Source organism: Gasterosteus aculeatus, chromosome 4, assembly GCF_964276395.1.
Source record: "Gasterosteus aculeatus chromosome 4, fGasAcu3.hap1.1, whole genome shotgun sequence".
NCBI lineage: Eukaryota > Metazoa > Chordata > Actinopteri > Perciformes > Gasterosteidae > Gasterosteus > Gasterosteus aculeatus.
The window spans coordinates 23723544-23744942 of record NC_135691.1 but is presented as its reverse complement, the minus strand read 5'-3'; the positions used below and the strand labels follow the sequence as shown (position 1 = coordinate 23744942).

General features: G+C 41.2%; 2 protein-coding genes across 2 annotated transcripts in view; one reads left to right on the top strand and one right to left on the bottom strand.

The window, feature by feature from the left end:
- Nucleotides 1-17538, top strand: part of cog5 (component of oligomeric golgi complex 5) — a 38844-nt gene extending 21306 nt beyond the window's left edge. The window contains exons 9-22 of the mRNA XM_040173269.2: nt 592-704; nt 792-869; nt 2505-2586; nt 4545-4749; nt 5417-5578; nt 6563-6662; nt 7599-7709; nt 10120-10182; nt 11176-11279; nt 13177-13414; nt 13518-13594; nt 13980-14106; nt 14344-14423; nt 16859-17538. Of these exons, the coding sequence (XP_040029203.2) occupies nt 592-704; nt 792-869; nt 2505-2586; nt 4545-4749; nt 5417-5578; nt 6563-6662; nt 7599-7709; nt 10120-10182; nt 11176-11279; nt 13177-13414; nt 13518-13594; nt 13980-14106; nt 14344-14423; nt 16859-16985 (1667 nt within the window). The 3' untranslated portion in view covers nt 16986-17538. The remainder of the gene's footprint in view (nt 1-591; nt 705-791; nt 870-2504; nt 2587-4544; nt 4750-5416; nt 5579-6562; nt 6663-7598; nt 7710-10119; nt 10183-11175; nt 11280-13176; nt 13415-13517; nt 13595-13979; nt 14107-14343; nt 14424-16858) is intronic.
- ndufa5 (NADH:ubiquinone oxidoreductase subunit A5) lies at nt 17525-21228 on the bottom strand. Its single transcript, XM_040173276.2, has 5 exons — nt 21028-21228; nt 19841-19885; nt 19620-19736; nt 19424-19489; nt 17525-17707 (listed from the first exon to the last, which is right to left on the bottom strand). Exons 1-5 carry the CDS (start codon nt 21046-21048, stop codon nt 17606-17608), a joined length of 351 nt encoding a protein of 116 aa, XP_040029210.1. The 5' UTR covers nt 21049-21228; the 3' UTR covers nt 17525-17605.
- Nucleotides 21229-21399: the final 171 nt, after the last annotated feature.

The window sequence follows — 21399 nt, the reverse complement described above, 5'->3', positions numbered from 1 at the left end:
AGGACCCAAGAAGGATGTAGTTCTGAGCACTGGCACACCGTATATATTCTCTTCATTTCTAAAAGATGAAAGAGGATGTTATTTTACGGTTTGACCCAGATTATTATACCATGGCCACAGAGAATGGCTGGAGGTTGTGTATTTTTCATTCTTCTAATTAATGACAAAATACTTTTAGCTAAAAAAAAGCCCAATTCAATTTTTCCCCCTCATGTTGTTAGGACACATTTTGAGGATTACATGAAAAAATATATGAAATCTGAAATAGAAATAGAAGTCTGATAATATTATATATTTTTCTCATTGTCAATAAATCATAAAAGACCCACAACAACACTGAATGTCTCCACTAATAAGTAGTAGTTGTGTATGTACGTGTGTGTGTGTGTGTGTGTGTTAAAGCTTCTTCTTCCTCTGGCCCACAAATCTCAATTTTTGGGTCATCCCTTTTCCATTCAAAGCACTTATTGAGGTTCAAGAATCGTAAATGCTATTTTCTATCAGGTGTTTTGGGGAGATAACGGTTATTGGATTCATAGGGGCCGTATGGGAAGAAAACAAAAAGCTCACGGAGTGAATTGGTCCCCTCAGGTGCACCAGGCAGAGCTGTGCTGCCCACACCGGGAAACACAGCAGCTTTCCGTGCTGCTCTTTGGACCAACCTGGAGAAATTGATGGACCAGATATGTGCTGCATGCAGACAGGTGGGCAGCTCCCTGACAACACAAACTGAATGTACATTCAGTATTGAATAATTCATCAAAGTTTAAAATGTGGTGCAACTTTTCTAGGTGCAACATCTGCAGAAGGTCCTGATGAAAAAGAGGGACCCTGTAACTCATGTGTGCTTCATTGATGAGATCATCAAGGTGGGTGACAGCACTGTTTATTTAATAATTATTGGAGCAATCAAAACAATCACAAGGCTCCTGTCATTAAGAAACTATAAAAAGTAAAAGTTTTAGGATGAATTTCGGGACAGAGGATGTCGTATGTGTACAGACTGTAAAGCCCTCTGAGGCAAATTTGTAATTTGCTATTTTGGGCTATACAAAATAAAATTAATTGAATTGAATTTCTGTTTCTGTTTATCAAAACAAGACATCCTCATAGCCTGCCATACATGACTGCTTAATTATATGACTGACAGCTATTTATATGAAATAGCCCTACGCAGGATGATACTACCTGAGTGGGAGACGGTGCTTTCAGGGTCCGATCGATACTGCGAGGTGCGCTTGCGTCATCAGCTTTACCTCCACTGCTCCCGTTACCTAGCAACCAGCTGTGCTTGACAGCGAAAGCCTTAGAACCCGAAAAACATATAAAATACATATGGAGAAGGTAACCTTCCTCTTATTTCATTTAATTGAGAAGATATGCTTCACCTCTGGAGCATGACATATTCAGGGTGAGAGAAAAACATTTTCCGGTTATTTGAAATTCAAGCTAAAAGTAATATTGCAATCCTACGGCTGAGGATATCAATCAATACTGTCAATAAAAACTACAACAGCAAACACATTTATTAACTTGTATGCAAGGAGTTTTTTTTTTACCTATGATACAAGATATTTTAACTGTAACCATATTGCAAAATATGTCCAAACTACAGAAGCTGAATGTTACCACACATCGTTCTCGTTCAGCTTGATGCTGCTTCCTCCTGGCTCTAAGGAGGAAGCAACATGGAAAGTTAGTTTATAATCACACAAAAACCAAAAGGAGGTTACTGACTTGAAAATGATATTTCAAGTTCATAACTTGAGCTCACTTTTATGCATTTTTGTTCATAATAGTAAGTTTATACTTACTCTATACCTATCTATAAAACCCATCAGAACCTCAGTAGGATGTTAGGCACCCTCTAAAGTGTGAAAGTTAGGGCATTATAGTGACTGCAGTCACGTCTAGTTGTAGGCATTGGGTGCAGGGATTCATTCAAACACAAAAGCATTGCTGAGGTCCAACGGATCTATCAATGTTACTGTTCAGCCCGAATGAGCTCGTGGCTCTCTGTGGGCTGCCTCCAGCAACTTTATGAAGCACAATGTTGTCCCCAACATCCTCATAGGGTAGCTTTATGACTCTATGTCTCTATGATTAGTTATAAAGGAAGCTACAGAGGCTGATTACAGAGGAAGCTACAGAGGCCATTAAATAATAAAAGCACTCCCCTTAGTATATTTAAACTATTCTATGTAATAAAAATAGCAAAATGCTATGTTGTTCTTCTTTACAACTGCCCTTCTTATTCAAATCTGTTAAATGCATGCATGTTGTTGAAATTACTCTTTTTTTAAAAGGAACAACAATAATCAATTCAAATATGACAATCGTCAGCTCATTAAATAACTAACTTTTGAAAATCTAAATACGGAATAAGGCAAACAGCAATGGCTAATCCGGTTAGCAGGTGTTTCCCATCAAACTGACAACTCATGTCACTTGCAAGGGCTTCAAGTTATCCAATAAGTATTGTTTCTCTGTCTACCTGATAACAGGATGGAAAGCCTGATATCCTCTGCACCTTCTGGAATGATGTAACCAATACCCTTAGTGAGGAGTTGCACAGAGCAACTGAAGGTAAGAGCCCTCCTTTTCCTTCCCCTCAGTTTGCACTGCAAATACACCGTAAGAGGATGCTGATAGTTTGTATCATCTGATTGAAAGGCTGCTACGGCTAATGTGTACAGTGGGGAGAACAAGTATTTGATACACATTTTGCAGGTTTTCCCACAAAGCATGTAGGATCTGTTATTTTTATCATGGGTACTCTTCAACTGTGAGTGACGGAATCTAAAACAATGTACGATTTATAAAAAAATATATTTTGCAGTTTAGTTTTGACATAAGTATTTGATACAGAAATCAGAAAAGCCAAACTTAATATTTGGTACAGAAATCTGTTGGCAATTAGACATTGTACGTTTGCTGTAGTTCTTGACCAGGTTTGCGCACACTGCAAAAGGGATTTTGGCCCACTCCTCCATACAGACCTTCCCAGATCCTTCAGGTTTCAGGGCTGTCGCTGGGCAACACGACTTTTAGGTCCCTCCAAAGACTTTCTATTGGATTCAGGTCTGGAGACTGGCTATGCCACTCCAGGACCTTGAGAGGCTTCTTATGGAGCCACTCCTTAGCTGCCCTGGCTGTGTGTTTTGGGTTGTTGTCATGCTGGAAGACCCATGACCCATCTTCAATGCTCTTACTGAGGGAAGGAGGTTGTTGTTGTTGTATCTCGCGATACATGGCCCCATCCAACCTCCCCTCAATACGGTGCAGTCGGCCTGTTCCCTTTGCAGAAAAGCATCCCCAATGAATGATGTTTCCACCTCCATACTTCACGGTTTGGATGGTGATCTTGGGTTTGTACTCATCCTACTTCTTCCTCCAAACACGGCGAATGGAGTTTAGACCAAAAAGCTCTATTTTTGTCTCATCAGACCACATGACCTTCTCCCATACCTCCTCTTGATCATCAAGATGATCATTGGCAAACATCAGACGGGCCTGGACATGCACTGGCTTGAGCGGGGGGACCTTGCGTGCGCTGCAGGATATTTAATCCATGATGGCGTAGTCTGTTACTAATGGTTTTCTTTGAGACTGTGGTCGCAGATCTTGTCAGGTCAGACCAGGTCCTGCCGTGTAGTTCTGGGCTGATCCCTCATCTTCCTCATGATCATTGATGCCCCACGAGGTGAGATCTTGCATGGAACCCCAGACCGAGTGAGATTGACCGTCATTTTGAACTTCTTCCATTTTCTAATAATTGCGCCAGTTGTTGCCTTCTCAGCAAGCTGCTTGCCTGTTGTCCTGTAGCCCATCCCAGCCTTGTGTAGGTCTACACTTTTATCCCTGATGTCCTTACACAGCTCTCTGGTCTTGTGGAGAGGTTGGAGTCTGTTTGATTGAGTATGTGGGTGGCAGGACAGATCTGTGAGAGCCGGAATTCTTACTGGTTGATAGGTGATGAAATACTTTATTTGAACGTGATTATGTTTTAGATTCCGTCACTCACAATTGAAAAGAACCTATGATAAAAATGGCAGACTCATACATGCTTTATAAGTGGGAAAACCTACAAAAAGACTTATTCTCCCCACTGTACAACAGAGTTGTATATGGCGTCTCCACCGTATGTAACTCCTCAGCATTCTAAATAAGGTCACTTGGTTTAGTTTTTTTTTAAAAGCCATGGTGGCGACTGCCAAAATGCTGATCTCTAGGCTTCAAAATCTTTGTCCACAAATCAATGTGTGATGACACACCAACCACATCTACTTATTAAATACAATCTATGCTTAACACACAAAGAATATATTGATATTGAGCGAAAAAACTGCATTTGAACCTTTCCCTCACATTCCATATAATTTACCCAAGTCTAGGACGCCTTTTTCACTACAGGCTGTATGTTATTTTCTCGTCGGAAACTTAAATGTTCTGTCAAAACTTTACCGTCATTTTACTTTATTTTTCCTCCATCTTTGTTCCTCTCAGAACCATTGTGTGTAACAAGCAGGGTTTTTTCTCTCTAGCGTCTTCCTTCTTAAAGCAGGCCCTGGAAGGAGAGTATCCCAAACTGCTTCAACTGTACAACGAACTGTGGCGCCGCCTGCAGCAGTACAGCGCCAGCCTGCAGGGGGCGCTAACGAGCAGCGGAGGAATAGACACGTCTCTGGACATCACCGCCGCAGAGACAGACAGCCAGGACCTGTTTACACATGGACAACAGGACTACAAGTGAGCAGATACCATATATGATATAGATCTATAAATATCTGGTGCTTATAAGTATGTATGTAAGTTCCTATACACACCGGTCAATCAAGCTGGACGCTAAAAATGTTTGGTTGCAGCATGTCATAAGCACATTTCAAAACACAGATGTAAAAATATATCTGCCTTTTTTCGGCATAGAACTTCTTGAAGTTGCTTTCCTTTTAGTTCTGTTAAGATACAGCACTTCACAACTATGAACAGTTATATCAGTTTCCTCCTCTATCAAAATGATATTGAGTCGTGGGATAGATATGCTAAGTGCATTCACATATATAAACACCCACTCACACACTAGTAGAATGTGTGCTCTGCATCTTAAAGCATTGAGATATGTATGTCTACACTGAAGGCACTCCATAAATAAATGTCAGCGCAGATAGCTATAATAAATTAACCTGAAACAATAGTTAGATTGCATGTATTGTTATTCCACAATAGCTTTGAAATGTTAAACTCAGTCAAGTGATGATATTTTTTTATCTCAATGCCTTTTGTGGATGAGTGAAAGCAGCAGTAGATTTCTCTCTCTGGTCAGTTACCATATTCATGTTACTAATGCAAATGTCTTGTTTGTTAATATGTTAACATGCACCAGTTATGTTTGTAATCTTTTTTGATTTGTATCCAGCCCAGAGCAGGCTCTGAAGGACTCTCTGCAGCTTTACGAGGCAGCCTACCTTTCAAAGTCCCTCTCTCGCCTGTTTGATCCCATCAATCTGGTGTTCCCTATGGGTGGCCGCAACCCCCCGTCCAACGAGGAGCTGGACAGCATCATCAAGACCATCAGCAGGCAAGCGCAACACATGGGGCAACAGAACCCCTCAATAAGAACAAACAAAAAGACCCTTTATTCATCCCCACAGGGAAATTTTGGCTGCACAAAAACAGCACTAAGTACGGGTACATGCAGAAAGATCAAAACAATGCGTGATGGTAAATACATCTAATTAAAATACAAACTATACAAGAGCAATTGGACTCAAAGTTAATATGCAATAAGTCCCTACTTATTGCATATTAACTTTGAGTCGATAATGGACAAAATCATGCGCGCATGACTCCTCCCACCTCATTCTTTGTCTGGTTGTCCGACTTTTAGTTGAGGAAACACTTCATTTGATATGTAGCAGACCACGCATTTTAAATGTCAATATCGCTGACGATCATTCTCATTTAATCGTGGTATCAAAAATTGTGATCGCGATCAAAATTCAATTATTTGTGCAGCCCTAGCAATAAGTATAAAACAGTACCCAGGACTATGTTGTGCCATTAGCGTTTTTTCCGCCTCACCGATGCAGTACAATATTCTCAGGTCAAATTTCAACCTTAATCGATAACTATCTTCAGAAACGCTGACACCAAAACATTTTAGTGGAGATACTCATTCTGTTAAAAAACATGGAATTATTATACAGACATTTTTTTTCACAAACTACTGATCTTTATTTATTAATATATCTTATCAAGATATAATTTAACATGTTGATGTTGACAAAGACGACATTACTACTATGGGAAAATATATACATTTATGTAAAAAACATAGATTTTTCACATTCTGTCTTTTATAATCTGACCAAAGCATACATTGTTAGACCATCAAACCTGCAAATACACACGCATTTAGTACCCATTTAACAAAACATTTGAGACGAATCCTCATTGATTAAAACACAAGCAACAGTACAACTCCAAATATACTGATAGCTTCCGTTTGATAATTAACCAGGTTACATTATTCTATGTAATATATTTATTTCTTTGTGTTTAGTGAGCTGAACGTGGCATCAGTGGATCCGAAACTCTCACTGGCTGTGTCCAAAAATGCAGCCAAGACTATCCAACTCTTCTGTGTCAAATCGGAACAACTGGTGTGTATGTTGTTCAGTCTGAAATCGGTTTTCTCTATATGCTGGTATGTATGTATGTGTATTTATTAGGTACACCCTGCTAGCTAAAGGTTGGACCCCCCTTTGCCTTCAGAACTGCCTTAATTCTTCGTGGCATACAAGGTGTCATGATAGCATGACGCAGTTTCTGCAGATTTGTCGGCTGCACATCTATGATGCAAATCTCTTGTTACACCACAAGCCAAAGGTGTTCTATTGCAGTGATCCCCAACCACCAGGCCATTTGGTACCGGGCCGCACCACAGAAACAATATATATATATTTTTCTGAAAAATGTTTTATTTTGAAATTTGACAGGATTCTCTGCTAATTATATGCGCTCGTCCCTCTTGACATATTTCCCAAGCATCACCAAGCGTTTTTCTTCACGTTTACAATTGTCCTCCTACCGTGCACGGCAGTTTCGCCCACCAGCGAACAAAGAGCGTGCAACAACGTCTGCCCTCACACCAACACCACCAGCCTGTACCGTTACGAGGCAGGATGGATCCATGCTTTCATGTAGTTTACGCCACATTCTGACCCTACCATCTGAATGTCACAGCTGAAATTGACTCATCTGACCAGACAACATTTTTCCAATCTTCTATTGTCCAATCTTGGTGACCTTGTGTGAATTGTAGTCTCAGTTTCTTCTTCTTAGCTGCCAGAGTGGCACCCGGTGTGGTCTTCTGCTGCTGTAGCCCATCTTCTTCAGGGTTCGACATGTGCGTTTAGAGATGGTATTCTACATTCCTAATGCCACAAAGAATTAAGGAACTGCTGAAGGCAAAAGGGGGTTGAACCTTTTACTAGCAAGGTGTACCTAATGAAGTGGCCGGTGAGTGTATATGTGTGTATATATGTGTATAGAAATATGTTTATATACTGCCTCCCCGTGTGTCCCTCCTTCTGCAGCTGTGCACTCAGGGCGAGGCCAGTCAGGTGATCGGCCCATTGACAGAGGGCCAGAGAAGGAATATTACTGTGGTCAACTCCCTCTATCGGCTGCAGCAGGCCATCACCAAGGTAGGAGTTTGGAAAGAATATTCCAAATGTGTTCGTTATTGTCAAGACTAGGGCAGTAGCCTCATAAACTCAACTGTCATGATCAGACGTAAAGAGAAGTGTGACAGTAGCGCTGTGACAGGGAGGACATTTTTATCCGCTCACCACAATAATCCTTTTCTTTATTTCTATTGTGATTTGATCTCAAGCTTGCTGTCCAACTTATCAGCAAATTGTTTGGAATGTTGACCTGTTTCTTTTATCATTTGACTGACTACACAAATTCAAAAATGCAATATACATGCTTATTGGTAACTGAAGATCCAGTAGCCTCCGGACAAACCATTACCATCATTTGTCTGCATTTATTCCTGCATTCTGCTTAACATCCACCGTTGTACAGATTGAATGTGGTCATACTGATGACACTAATCAAACATGTCTTACTCTACAGATTTTGCATTGCATTGTTGGACTGAACATGTTTTCCATTTTTTTACACAATGCAAATCAACCTGTCTACGGTGGCCCTGAAGTGCAAAACACAGCGGCAAATAGGAAAACACAACGAAATTAACTTTTTACGGAAAGGGTAGGGCCTTATTGCAGATAGCAGAGGACGGACCCTTGAATGTGTGACGGGAGTGCGTGACACTTGAGAGCCCTGTATAATTTCCTGTTAAAAGACACAGTCCGACTGTCCAATCAGAAGGGTCCGTCCTCTGCTATCTGCAATAAGGCCCTACCCTTTCCGTAAGAAGTTAATTTCGTTGTGTTTTCCTATTTTCCGCTTTGTTTTCTTATTTGCGTTGTGCGTTCCTATTTCCGTTGTGTTTTTCACTTCAGGGCCATCGTACCTGTCAAAATTGCTCAAAAATGACGTTGGAATATTCGCTTTAAAAAAACAGATATTCAAAATATCTCGAATATCTAGTTGTGCATTAGAAACGGGAACAGGACAAATTAATACAACGATACATAACTACTTGTATAGGTAATTTATTTAAGTTTAAACCGATTTACCAAAATATTACCTACCCAAAAATAAGCATATTAACTAACGGCCAAGACCGCAGATCTCTCACTCACTCACTCGCTCAAAATGCCGAGTGATGATCAAGAGTTTTGTGCAAGCAATTAAAGGTTGCGATTCTTGTCCAACATGTAGCCGGCTTCATTCAGTGATTGAAACTGAAAGTTTTACAGCACCGACTTTGAACGCTCCGAGTGAGCTGTGCTGTAAACAGAACTTTTCCTTGGCATGAAACGGCAAATAATCAAACCAGTCCATGAAGCTGTTGTAGCCGATCTAGTCTATTTTATTTATGCAATATAGTCAGACAGTCACGCCTCTGCCGCTGTTGTGTTTTTGTTTTTTACATTCGAATATTAATTTTCACATTCGAATAGTTGTTTTTAACAACTATTCGAATATATATTCAAATATAGAATATTCGTTGACAGCCCTAGAGGACACACACAGCTCCCTCTGGAACAACAATCTGTGTGACTCCTTTCTAATGCATGGAGTTGTGCAGTGGACACACTAATGCGTGCCTATGAAAGGAAAAGCCTCCATTAACAATGTAATGGTGTGTCCTGGCACAGCAGCCGGCTGATTGATAGCATGACAAAACAAATCAAATTCAGACACATTTTGTGCACGGTGTGTTTGTATTATTTAGCAATAGCTAAATCTCTCTACTAAAAATGTTCTTTAGCTCTTAGTTCTTTAGACCACTTTCAAATCCGGCTCTCTTTTGTTCTTTCTTGTCCTGTTTTCCTTTCCTTCCTTAAAACTTGCAATTGCAGTTTATCTAAAGCCCTGACCGGGTTCCTCACAAGAGATGCGTTGATGAGCTGAGGAACAAAACGGACCCTCTTCTGATTGATCAGCCATGACCTTTGAATGCTCCTTCAGTGGACCCGGCCCATTCTGTGACTGTCAAATTCACACAAATAAAAGAAAACCATCTATTCACAGATGTTGTTATTACAATACATTCCCAGTGCTGCTCCGACTAAATGCTCTGCTATCTTTGACACCATCAGGAGATGTTTGGACGGGCATAAATAGGGTATAATATTGTCATACAGCTTTACATTATTTTTAACACACCGCGGATCAAGTAAAAGGAAGATTAAATGCTTCAATTTAATAGAATTTTCAATTAATTACATTTTTTAATGCTGTCAATTATTGCAGTAACTGCTTTATTGCACTTTAAATGTGTGACCATTTGAGATTCCTTTTTCCCTTCCTTGGTGTAACACACTTGATGCTATGTGACTGGTTGACGCGTGAAGTTAGGGTGGAGTTAACTACGAAGCGTAAATGTTTCAGGTTTTTTTGTTGCTCCCCGGTTTTGTGTTTATTCTTTAATTAATTCCCTCAATCCCTAAATCTTTACTTTTTCTTTCTTATTCACAGATCATCTCAGGTTCGGGGTCATGTCCACCAGTCACTGCAGAGCCTTTCTCTTCTTCCTTGGAGGTACACAGCTTTTTCATTTAGAATTTCATTTTTGCATTGAATTTACTAGTTTACTTTGTAGGGTGATGGTCTACAGCAGCACATCTAGGGCTTGGTCCTAGGCTAACCCGAGCCAGACAATTGACGACTTTCAGGGGAGAACACGTGCAGTTGGCTTTTAATTTAACTCTTCGTTCGGGTGCCTCAGGAGTGAAAGCGGTTAACTAATCAGAAAGTCTTTGGTTGAATGCCCTGATGTAGAAATGTCCTGGCACAAAATGTTGGACCCCAAATTCTCACCGATGCCTGAACCATGGGTTTGAGGAAAACTATTGTTGGTGGTGGATCCAGAAAGTCGCTGAGTGAGGTCAAATGAAGTGTCTGGCATCTGGGGTTATTTGGTTATATACAATAATAATAATAATCAATCCTTTATTTGTCCCACAAATGGGAAATTTACCATTGTCTTCCTTTTTAATGTGACAAAATAGAACGATAAAAGTTTACTGGAGAAACCGTTGTAATGCAGCTCAAAACTGTAAGGTGTCGTCTGACTGAAGAAAGGGGGAGAAGTTTTGTGTATTAAATAAGACAATAGCTATTTTTAGCGATTACATTACATGTCATTTAGCTGACGCTTTTATCCAAAGCGACTTACAATAAGTGCATTCAACCATAGGGGTACAAACTCAGAAGAACAAGAAACGAGAAAGTGCAATCAAATAAGCCATTTTACAATTTGCTATAGATAAGTGGCATGTTAAGTTAAAATGTTTTTATTGTTTGAGGCCTGCGGCCCATAAGTGTTTAAATTCCTGTCACACACACAGACACAAACTCATTGTCACACGCAATGTAACCGATCAGTTATTCCATTTCAGTAGATATCTAGTGAATCAGATTTTTTGGGATACACAGTAGCTGCTGAAGGTTTCTTTGTGGATTTGCTCTTATTCTGTTTCTATTTCCATTGTGTTGTATATTTCATCAGAGATCTTCTTTTGTTTGATTTAGGCTGTGCAGGTCTTGATGAGCAGTGCGCTGCAGCCTCTCCTGCAGTCAGTGAGTGACTCCATAGAGGCCATCATCATCACGTTACATCAAGAAGACTTTTCAGGGTGAGCAACAATGACTAAGAATCCCTTCTGGAAGCCAGACGTAGGGCAGGCTGCACCAATCCACAATAAACATGCCTCAGCTTTGTATTGATGCATTGATATTGTTTGTAGAGGGTTAGGAGAACCTGCTGCAAGTGAAATAGCCTTAATCAGAATATATGGTTCAAAAGTTCAAAACATATTTATAGCGGGACATTGTGTGATTTAGGCTGCCATCTATGCAGATTAGGCCTAACTAAACAGGAAAAAAATAAAAAATATAAAACTGGGCGAGTCAACATTGCCACCCAGGTTCCAGAAATCCAAAATGCTTTAACTGGGTGTTAGTCTTTAGCCAGTTTACAGTGCAGGAACCTTTCCTGTGATCCAGGGATCATTTAAGGACCTCACCTGGAGGAACTCTGAATATTCTCTGAACTCTGAACTTCAGCTATAGTTCCTGTTCTGGGCTGGGGAAAGATTTTCCCATGTTCCCGTGTAGCTTCTGCTTCTAGCAGAGCAAAAGAAGTTTCTGGTCGTATGCACATAGCTCACAACAACTGCTCGTAAAATAGTTAGTTCCGTAAAATAATCCAGATACTAACGGCAAATACCTGTCGTAACGTGTCATCCGTGTAACGTCAGTCGATCTTGGCTCCTACATTTTTATCATAGGTACTCTTCAACTGTGAGTGACGGAATCTGAAACAAAAATCCAGAAAATCACATTGTATGATTTAAAAAATATATATTTTGCAGTCCCCACTGTATTTAAGAGTGAGTTTTCACCGCTTCCATAAATAGTCCTGTGTTTGTATCTGAAGAAATCCTATTTGGGACTCTTGCGCTCCTGTGTGAGACTGTAGACTGCCAGCTCCTGCCTGCTCCTTGCTGTACAAACTTTACGACGGGAGGGCCTAATGATCACCTACATGGCAAAGATCAAAGCTAGTGTAGAGTTTGAATCAGTTGTACAAGTAGGCCTTAACGATGATTGTAAGCGATTGCGCTAAATGGCCTGACGAGGCCCTGGAATACCAAATTATGGTTTACCTCCTTTTTGACCTCCAGCATATGATGGTTCCATAATTTTCCAGGCAGCCTGGGATCTCTGTTTTGTTGGACTGACGTGTCAATCAAATGATCTTTCCGGTTTTCCTGACAGCCTGTGAGCAATCGGACTAATGGATGAGGCTGTGTGCACAGACTTCTCCACTTCATCTAGGCGCATTGGTGTGTTCTAGTGGTTTGATTGGACTGTACTTGTATTTCTCTTATCTGACCACTGAAGCTCTGTAACACTACATGTCATCATTCACCCATTTACATCCATTAATATATGACTGGAGCCACCACACGGTGACACCTGCCCATCAGGAACTTACATTCACACTGCAGTCACTTTGAAGTGAGAGGGTTTTCTTTATTTGCTGTCAGTTGTCCATTCACAACATCACCAGATGTTTTTTGATGTCTGCTTTTGACACTGAGAGACTTGTACTCCTTAGTTTTGTGAAGAGACATTTGTGGAAGTTTGATCTTGACCCTCCTGCAATTCTGTACCGGGTTATCACGTGTCTTTAGTGTTATAAGCCGGCTCTAACAGGTCTATGTAGCCTTCCTCCTTGCTCATCCTGTGCTTGTACTGGTCATGATGTCCCGTTTCGACTGACGTGGAACACTACTAAAACTCATCAGCATTGAAAAGTATGATCAAGTGAAGGAGATTGTTGCAGCATGTATGATGATTTATCATGTGTTTTACACACTTTAAGGAATAACAGCCATAAGACAAGAGCATAAAACATTTCTACAATTGTTCCTTTTAAACAGAAATTGTTAGATATTCAGTATTTATATCCCCTAATAAAGTGAAGCTGTTTTAATCTGCATGTGTGTTTGTTTGTTTGTTTGATAGGCCGCTGTCCTGCCCAGGTAAGCCAGATGTTCCGTGCTCACTCTACATGAAGGAGATGCAGGGCTTCATCTCTAGAGTGATGGCTGACTACTTCAGACACTTCCAGTGTGCGGACTTCATCTATGAGAGCACTGAGGCCCTCGCTCAGAGGGCCATCGAGCTGTTCATCCGCCACACAAGCCTGCTGCGCCCGCTGGGTGAGGGCGGCAAGATGCGGCTGGCGGCTGACTTTGCCCAAGTGAGGCAGTGCACAGGATGGTGGAAACATGATTCACAAATACCAATGTCATTTACTACACTGAACTCTTTGAATACTCTGTATATGTGTGTGTGTGTGTTAGATGGAGTTGGCAGTGGCTCCACTGTGCAGAAGAGTGTCTGATTTGGGGAAACCTTACAGGATGCTCCGCTCTTTCAGGTGTGAACACGTGCATTATTTGAACACTTCTAACCGTCATTTGTCCCCTTTGATTTTGTTGAAGGAGGAGGGCTTTATCCGCATTTTTACTAGAGGAATGACCTTTTTCAGGAGCCATTTGGTATTCAAAGCTCAGATCGACTCAAATTAAACCGCATTCTCATTATGGCATATTATACTTGCTTTGTGTTTATCAAATAAGTTCAGGATCCATTCCGTAAACACAACTGCATTAAAACTAGAGCAGGGGAAACCAATTCTTCCATTGCAATCAGTTATCTACCAGCCATCAATTTTGATGACTGGTATAACATATCAGGTTATTTTCAATTGTCTTTGTTCAAATATTGTTATTAAATATAATATTGTGCCTTTTACGTTCCAGGCCGCTGCTGTTTCAGAACAGTGAGCTGATAGCCAGCAGTCCAGCTGTGGGTGACCTGATCCCCTACAGCACCCTGCTGCATTTCTTTTTCTGCAGAGCCCCGTCTGAGCTCAAGTCCCCTCACCAGGCCAGTACACACACACTCACATGTTTGTCAGTTTTGAGGACCACCATTCCCCGGGACCTCATCCCAACCTTAACTGTCGCAAGTAAATGCACCAACCTGTTTCTGGTTCTAACCTGACCTTTAAACTCAGTCTTAACCTTCCTAATGTTATTCCAGCGAGGACTGTCCCAATGTCCTCACAATGACTGTGCTTTGAAGTGTATGAGACTCCTCATGTACAAGTGTTGTCCCCTACAGCGAGCGGAGTGGTCCGTGGCCCGGTACTCCCAGTGGCTGGATGATCATCCGTCTGAGAGAGACAGGCTCATGCTCATCAGGTAACAGTGTGCCACCACATTCGGCCTACCTTCCAGGAGAGGGCTCTCTAAGGCTGTAGCCCGGGTCCGGGACCTATAACTGATTTTTATGGAGCACTTATTTTTTAACCGGTGGAGGTATTCCAGTCTTCACTGTAATCGTTCAGCACTCCAGGAAACAGACGCAGCAATTACATGCGTTGTGAAAGAGGTTGAACGTGAATTCAGTGACCATGACGATTATTAAACGCAGCAAATGGAAAACAAGTGTATTAATAACCACAGATAAACTCGAGTAAACATTTAACATATACATACATATATATATCTCAGACATAAAAAATAATTGGGCAAAATATCTCAATGGATCAGATCAGAGTTGTCAATCATCTTTCTAAAGACGAAGAGGAGCAGTTGTAGTTTATGATTCTGCTGAACTTTACTGAATTACACTGACTGGTGTATATCTAATATTTATTCATATTGGATGGAAGAAACACATAAAACATTACTGAGGTAAACATTTGTATTGCATTACACTGCATAAGCTTTATAATGGTTTCATAAAGTAAGAGGAGGTTGGATACAGTAACAACAATTAAACAGTTTTAATGGATAGTAACACATTCCACACACACACCTACCGTTTGTCTTCCTGTTACTTAAACATCAAGAGGTCGATAAACATTGTGGTAGTCCTTGTACAGTTAAATGTACAAACATCACTATAAATTAAATTGCAAATGTTCCTGAACCTCATCTGTGTCTCCACATTAATAGTGATTAACGTCATAGTATAGTAATCAACCTTGCCCACAGATGACTAATGAAGATGAAAATGACTAACCAGCTTCTGATCTGCATCTGATATTTTTGTCATGTGTCTTAAAAAGGCAACTGTTGAAGCACTTTAAGCACTTTATTTGTTGCACTTTTTTGTTTGATAAAATGTCTGGCGGGAGACTTTAAATTATGAAAAATATTTCTCCCAAACTAATCTTGTCATTTTTTGCTGAACGTAAATCATTAAGTGTTCTTAAGAATACAAGTATTAATCATATAGGTTAGGTTTCAGTTGAGATTCAGTTGAATACCATTGTAATCAAAATGTCAATCAACCTACCTTGGTGAAATCTCAAACACAGGTCTATATTGTGGTACATAGACACTCATTGTAAGGTTTTTGGGCTGCTCAGGCCCTACAAGTCAGGATCAGATGACCATGAATCAGAATAAGTTTTAGAAGTATTTAAGTTTTGCACATCGTTAGCATACCGCCCGAAAATCAACTAGAATGCAGGAAATAACATCTACTTAAACCAAAAATGTCCTGGGGGTGGACCTTCAGCTATGTCTTTCCTTCACAGAATGTAACCACCAACGTGGCTGTTATATTCCATGTGGCTGTTATTCATTAAGGTGTGTAAGCCAAGGGTGTCAAACTCATTTTAGGTAGGGGGCGATGGTCCGGTCGACGGGTGGGTGGGGTGGGGTTGCGCGGACGGTCCGGTCGACGGGGGTTGCTCTATCATTTTCGAGCGGGCGCTGCTGCCTGGAGGAACGCTGTCGTCGATCCCCCTGGTCTGACACCCGCGCTCACTGTGGTCAGTGCGACTCCCAGTGGACTTTTTAGGAACAACAGCTACTTTTATAGAAATGCAATTTATGTCTTTCTGTCATTTTTACACTTAGTAAAGTCATCCGGCGGGCCGGCCCCTCATAGTTCACCATACGGTTGAAATTACTGCATTGATTTAGCTAAAAATTATGTTTCTGCTCCACTGCTTTCAACGTCATTCCTCCCATATCTTGATTTTATCATCTTCAAAATGTATTAAACTAGAGGCTGACTAGCGCTTCAACACTTCATGTCATTCACCCAATCACACACTAATGACAGGGGCTATCACACCACACGCAGTTCCAACTGCCCATCAGTAACTAACATTCACGCACTGTAGTCACAGCCACAGGAGCAATGTTGGGGTGTTTTGACCAAGGACACATCGACATGCAGGTTAGTCTGGGATCCAACTGCCAATCCTCTGATAGGAGGACGACCGCTCACCCACAGTTGCCTGTTTTGAAGGCCAGTGCATTGTGGGAAGTACAACAGGAATGCAGTTCTTAGTTAATTTTTTTATCTGCCGTCCTCCATTTTGGTCTTTATTTAAAACCTTTGAGATAATACTTGCCACTTCGGCTTCCTTCTCCCAGGAAGTTGTTCCATCTTGTTCAATTCCGATGCTAGTAGTTTGATTTTTGTATCCAAAGGCTCTCTTAAGTTCTTGTGTGGTCAAAATGAGTGAATGTGCATACTGCAGTACCCCGCCATCCCATGAGCCTTTGTCCTCTGAACAATTGGATCCATCTCTCCCATGGCAGAGCATGCAGTACAACATTTATTCAGAACAGTTTATAATCAACACCTGTGCTGTTTCTTCTGTCCTCTTCAGGGGGGCTCTGGAGGCCTATGTGCAGTCAGTGAGGGCCCGCCAGGGAAAAGAGTTTGCTCCCATCTATCCCATCATGCTCCAGCTGTTGCAAAGAGCCACCAGCAGCTCACAGGACGTCCGAATCTGAGAAGGCCGTGCCGGGGGTTCTCGGCATGAAATGCGTTAGGGGGTGTGGTGGATTAAAGCCATTGTGCGTTCGTACACGAGGCCTGTTTGTCTATTCCAGCTGAAAGGGGATCTTTCATACCATTACCCTTGAGACCCACTCCAGGACACAGGGATCTTTATAGACTTCACTCTACTTATGGGCTTGAACTAAACATTTGGGTTTGTCACGTTAACTGGATGTAAGACGGGAGGCATTTCCACTTTCTCTAAAAGTAGAGCTGCACGGGACAGAGTGGCTGCTCCTACAAATGTGTTCAAAGGACAAATCTAAAGCGTTTTGATATAGAATACATAATTGGGGCTGTCCCCATTTTGAGACTAAATGCATTGCCTGGTTCATCTTTGTTATTTAACAGGCTTCCTGATCCTCAGATGGATACATACGTGTCTTTTCTAGAATATTTAAGCTAAATAATGTATCTTACATTCAGCGTTCTCCAGTCGTAGCTGTAAAAACAGATCAGCTCGTGGTTGTCATTGATCAGTTCTGAAAATAAATTGTTTGCACCACTTTTATTTGTACAGGACTTCATTAGAAGCAAATGTATAGCTCTCGCACAGACAGTTCACAAAGCATATTCAGATGGGCCATTTCCATTGGTTGGGAGGAGGCTCCTCAATCAGGGGCTCCCATGGTTTCCACTCAGACATCTTTCTGGACAGAGCCAGCTCACACTCGGCCTGCAAACAGAACACACAATCAAGGACTACTGATACATCCAATGCAGATAGAATGCTTTCGGTTTGGGGGATTACACTTCCCAGTGGGAAAATAAAATTTTTACACTGTTAGAATGCACTACACACAGGCTTGAAATACACACCCATACTCATATTTAGAATAATATCGCTGGTAAAAACTGGTTCAATGGTATTGACCCTATAATGTGATTTATTCAGTTGCATCCTGTGGAACTCCTCTTTAATGGCTCTCACTGGTTTGTGTCCAGGGAACAAAAATGTTTAAAAGAGGCACACTTTTCTCACGGCTCTGCATATAGTAGCTTTACTAATGTTCTCTGCATCATGTGTTATAAAGGAAAATGCCGTTTGGAAAAAAAATTAATACACTACACAAAGAATCTGCTGATATGTGAGAGTATGTCCACGATGAGTGACGTTAGTTATATGAGGACGGGTGAGGTTATGTACATATTTGATGGACCGAAGAAAAACGATACCATTCATCTGGAAATGACATATCTAATTGGGGCCTCAATATTCTCTCCCGACGTGGTTAACACCCTGCGAAGTAAAAGCACTTCATCAACTGGATCGTCCAGAAAACACTTTAGTCTTCAACGTAACACAGATCATATTTGTGCATATGTGGAAACTGCGCTAAAATACGCCTGATACAGAGTACTTGAATGAATGAGGAAATGAAAGAGCGCTGTGATTGGCTGGGCTGCTGTCGGAGGGAGGAGACTGTGAAAGAAACTCTAGGTTTATTGAAGAAAACCTGCTCCCGACCAGGTTATGTTCACAGGCTCAGTTACCATGGGGACTGACCCTGAGCTTTAGTTACCTCCCTTTGTGAAACAGACAAGCCAGAGTTTCCCTCATCTCAGGGTTAACCAACTGAGTTTTCACTAAACCCGCTTCTTGAAACGGACCCCTGGAGCTCCATGCTTTCGGTTAAACAGTTGCTACTGACTAAGTAATAAGGAAGTTCCCCTTAAAGAAAAGACAAGATCCTGGTAAAGATAAACGTTATTCACGAAGCGCCTTGCTGCTAGGAAAATGCTCCAAATGCCAAAAGATAATAAGCTGATGACACTTCTGCCTGCTGACTGCATTCACCACTGTGATTCACCCAATCAGGCTGTAAACTATTATGAGATGATCATTTTGTTGAATTAATTACCAGTGGAATCAGCATTGTCTTTAGTCCCAACTAGTTTGGAGCAGACTGAAAAGCATGCACGTTACGCCTGCTCCTCAATGGGAAATGGATAAGCCTCCAAAGCAGATGGAATGCTGAACGTTATGAAAAGCAAAACAAAAACAATAAACTCCTAGGGATGGAAATTAGCTGTATCAGTGGCCTCAACGTGATCAGAGGACAAACAATCATTAAAGATAAGAGGCACCTTATTTGCACCTATCCATTAAACAGCACATGGTACAAAGAAAGCAGTGCAACAGTGTTTACAGCTTTACGGGAGGGAAGGGGGCTGCGTACGTGGAGATGAAAATGTGTCCCTGCAATAATAGAGAAGTCTAAGTATGAGTGATGAGTGGTGTAAACTAGTATCAAGTGGAGAAGCGCAATAGTCAACACGGTATGATCATCCCATCTAAATTTAAACGTCATCTTACAAAGTACAGTTGTGTTTTAACTATGTGAGTGTGCATCAAGAAATGTGCATCAAGAAGATGGCTCCATTGACATACCTGAAAAATAACTTCTTCAATCTGCCCACAGTTTATCTTCTTCTCCAGCTTCTCAACATCAGCCTCCTACAAAGAGACACATATGAACACATGCTCTCTGCTCTTTGGGCATCATGAACCATGTTACCTTTAGCCTAGTAGCTCACCTGCTAACAGCTCCGCCGTCACACTAAATTGATCTGACTACATGACTTACCATTTTGACGTGGTTGAACCGCTCGCTGACCAGCTGCTCGGTGTACTTCCTGTAGGCGGCGTCCTGTGGCATGGTCTGCAGCGACGCCAGGATCTTTGAGTACAGAATCCTCAGACGCTGGGAGAAGAAGGGAGCACAAACAATGTCTACTGAGCGATGAAGTCTTTTTTGTGGCGTCATGTGATCAGGGTTTTCTACTGCGTTTATTGTCGGCTGCTCACCTCGTGTGGATTGTGGGACACTGCCAGGCCAACCAGGCCAGTCGTCTTGAAGGGATCAGAAGGAAAACAATTCATGTCCGGGTCACTTAAGCTCATCATCATAGTTTGTTACCAAATTCATTCTGACCAAAAGTGTGAATTTCCTTAGACAACGGGATTATGGACACAGCTTCAAGCTAATTTAATAATGGAACAAATCAATTAATAGGTGTTTTGTATTAGCACATATAAGAAAACTCAAATAAACTGCTCAGTCTTGGGTTGAACTTGTTTGCTGAAAATCAAAGATAATGCATAGATAAAGCTCAGGGACAGATGCGATTTTTTTATATTTTCATACTTATCCCTTTTTTGCGCTGCTGGGTGGTGGTCGCACTTTTGGGTAACACAAAGATAAACATAGCTCACAAAGTAGGAGGATTTGAAAAGCCTTACAAAAGTTTACAACGGTGCCACATTGGTAAGGAACATGGATTTTCCTTCTCATCTCGAGATCTTTCTGAATTGAGATTGCCTCCAATGATGACAAGTCTCCAGAAACCAGCATAGCGTTCTCTAAGTTTTCTGCACAATTTGACCTGCTGAACTTCTGCTTTATTTGCTTTAACTCATCGCTGAATAGAACATTCCTCCACATGTTGAGGTGCATGTGGCAGCCTGATGGCCGGGAACATAGACATATACATACATAGGGTTGCATTTATATAGGGTTGCATTTGTGCACAAATGCATTACAAATGTAGCAAGACTTAAAAGGGAAATAAACATTGGTGTAAGATGTATTGCCAGGAAGGTGTGGGTGCAAGGTTTGGTGAAACAACAAAGACATACTTGTGCTATGTATGTCGAATAACAGCAGAGTGGTTGGGCTCGATATCATAAATGGTTGCATACTGCCATTTTACAGTATTAAGTACAAACAAAATGCTTAGATATATCTAACGTAAGATCAAACTGTACACAGCCGTGTTATTTTGGATCCGGCAGCTTGACACATAGCTAATATTACCTAGCTAACCTAGCTAGCTAACGTTAATATAACGCAGCAACTCGTTTCCGGTGGAAAATGTTCAACCACGTTAGTCCACCGCGAGGCCATGTAGAGCCAACAGTAATGACTGGGAAAGCACTGCGTTTTTTACTCCACGTATAGTATCGCTAACCTAAACCATGACCTCTAGTCGTACCTTTTTAAGCAGCCCGGCCATTCTTCTCTGCGGTCAGGACGACTTCCGGCCACTGGATATGACGTCAGCGATTCTTCTGACAGGAGACGACCTGACGTATATTTACAACTGAGGGCTCCGATCATCAGTGTATGTATGCGATAGGGTGAATGATGACAAACAATAAATACAATAATTACACCTTACTGAAAAGATTCGTTATTTTTCATTCTCATTCATTCCTATAACCTCATATGTATTATGTAATATGTAATTTATTTTAAAATGGTGTTTACTTTTCTATTAAACATATTTGTTTTTTTAATATTTTTGATCCCTGTCTCCTGGAGTGGGTCTTAAAGGTAATGGTATGAAAGATCCTCTTTCAGCTGG

Coding starts and splice junctions, on each gene's coding strand:
- ndufa5 (XM_040173276.2), bottom strand. CDS start 21,048: ATGGCCGGGCTGCTTAAAAAG. Junction 19,737..19,840: donor TGTCCCACAATCCACACGAG/GTGAGCAGCCGA, acceptor TTCTTCTCCCAG/CGTCTGAGGATTCTGTACTC. Junction 19,490..19,619: donor GGTTCAACCACGTCAAAATG/GTAAGTCATGTA, acceptor GTCTCTTTGTAG/GAGGCTGATGTTGAGAAGCT.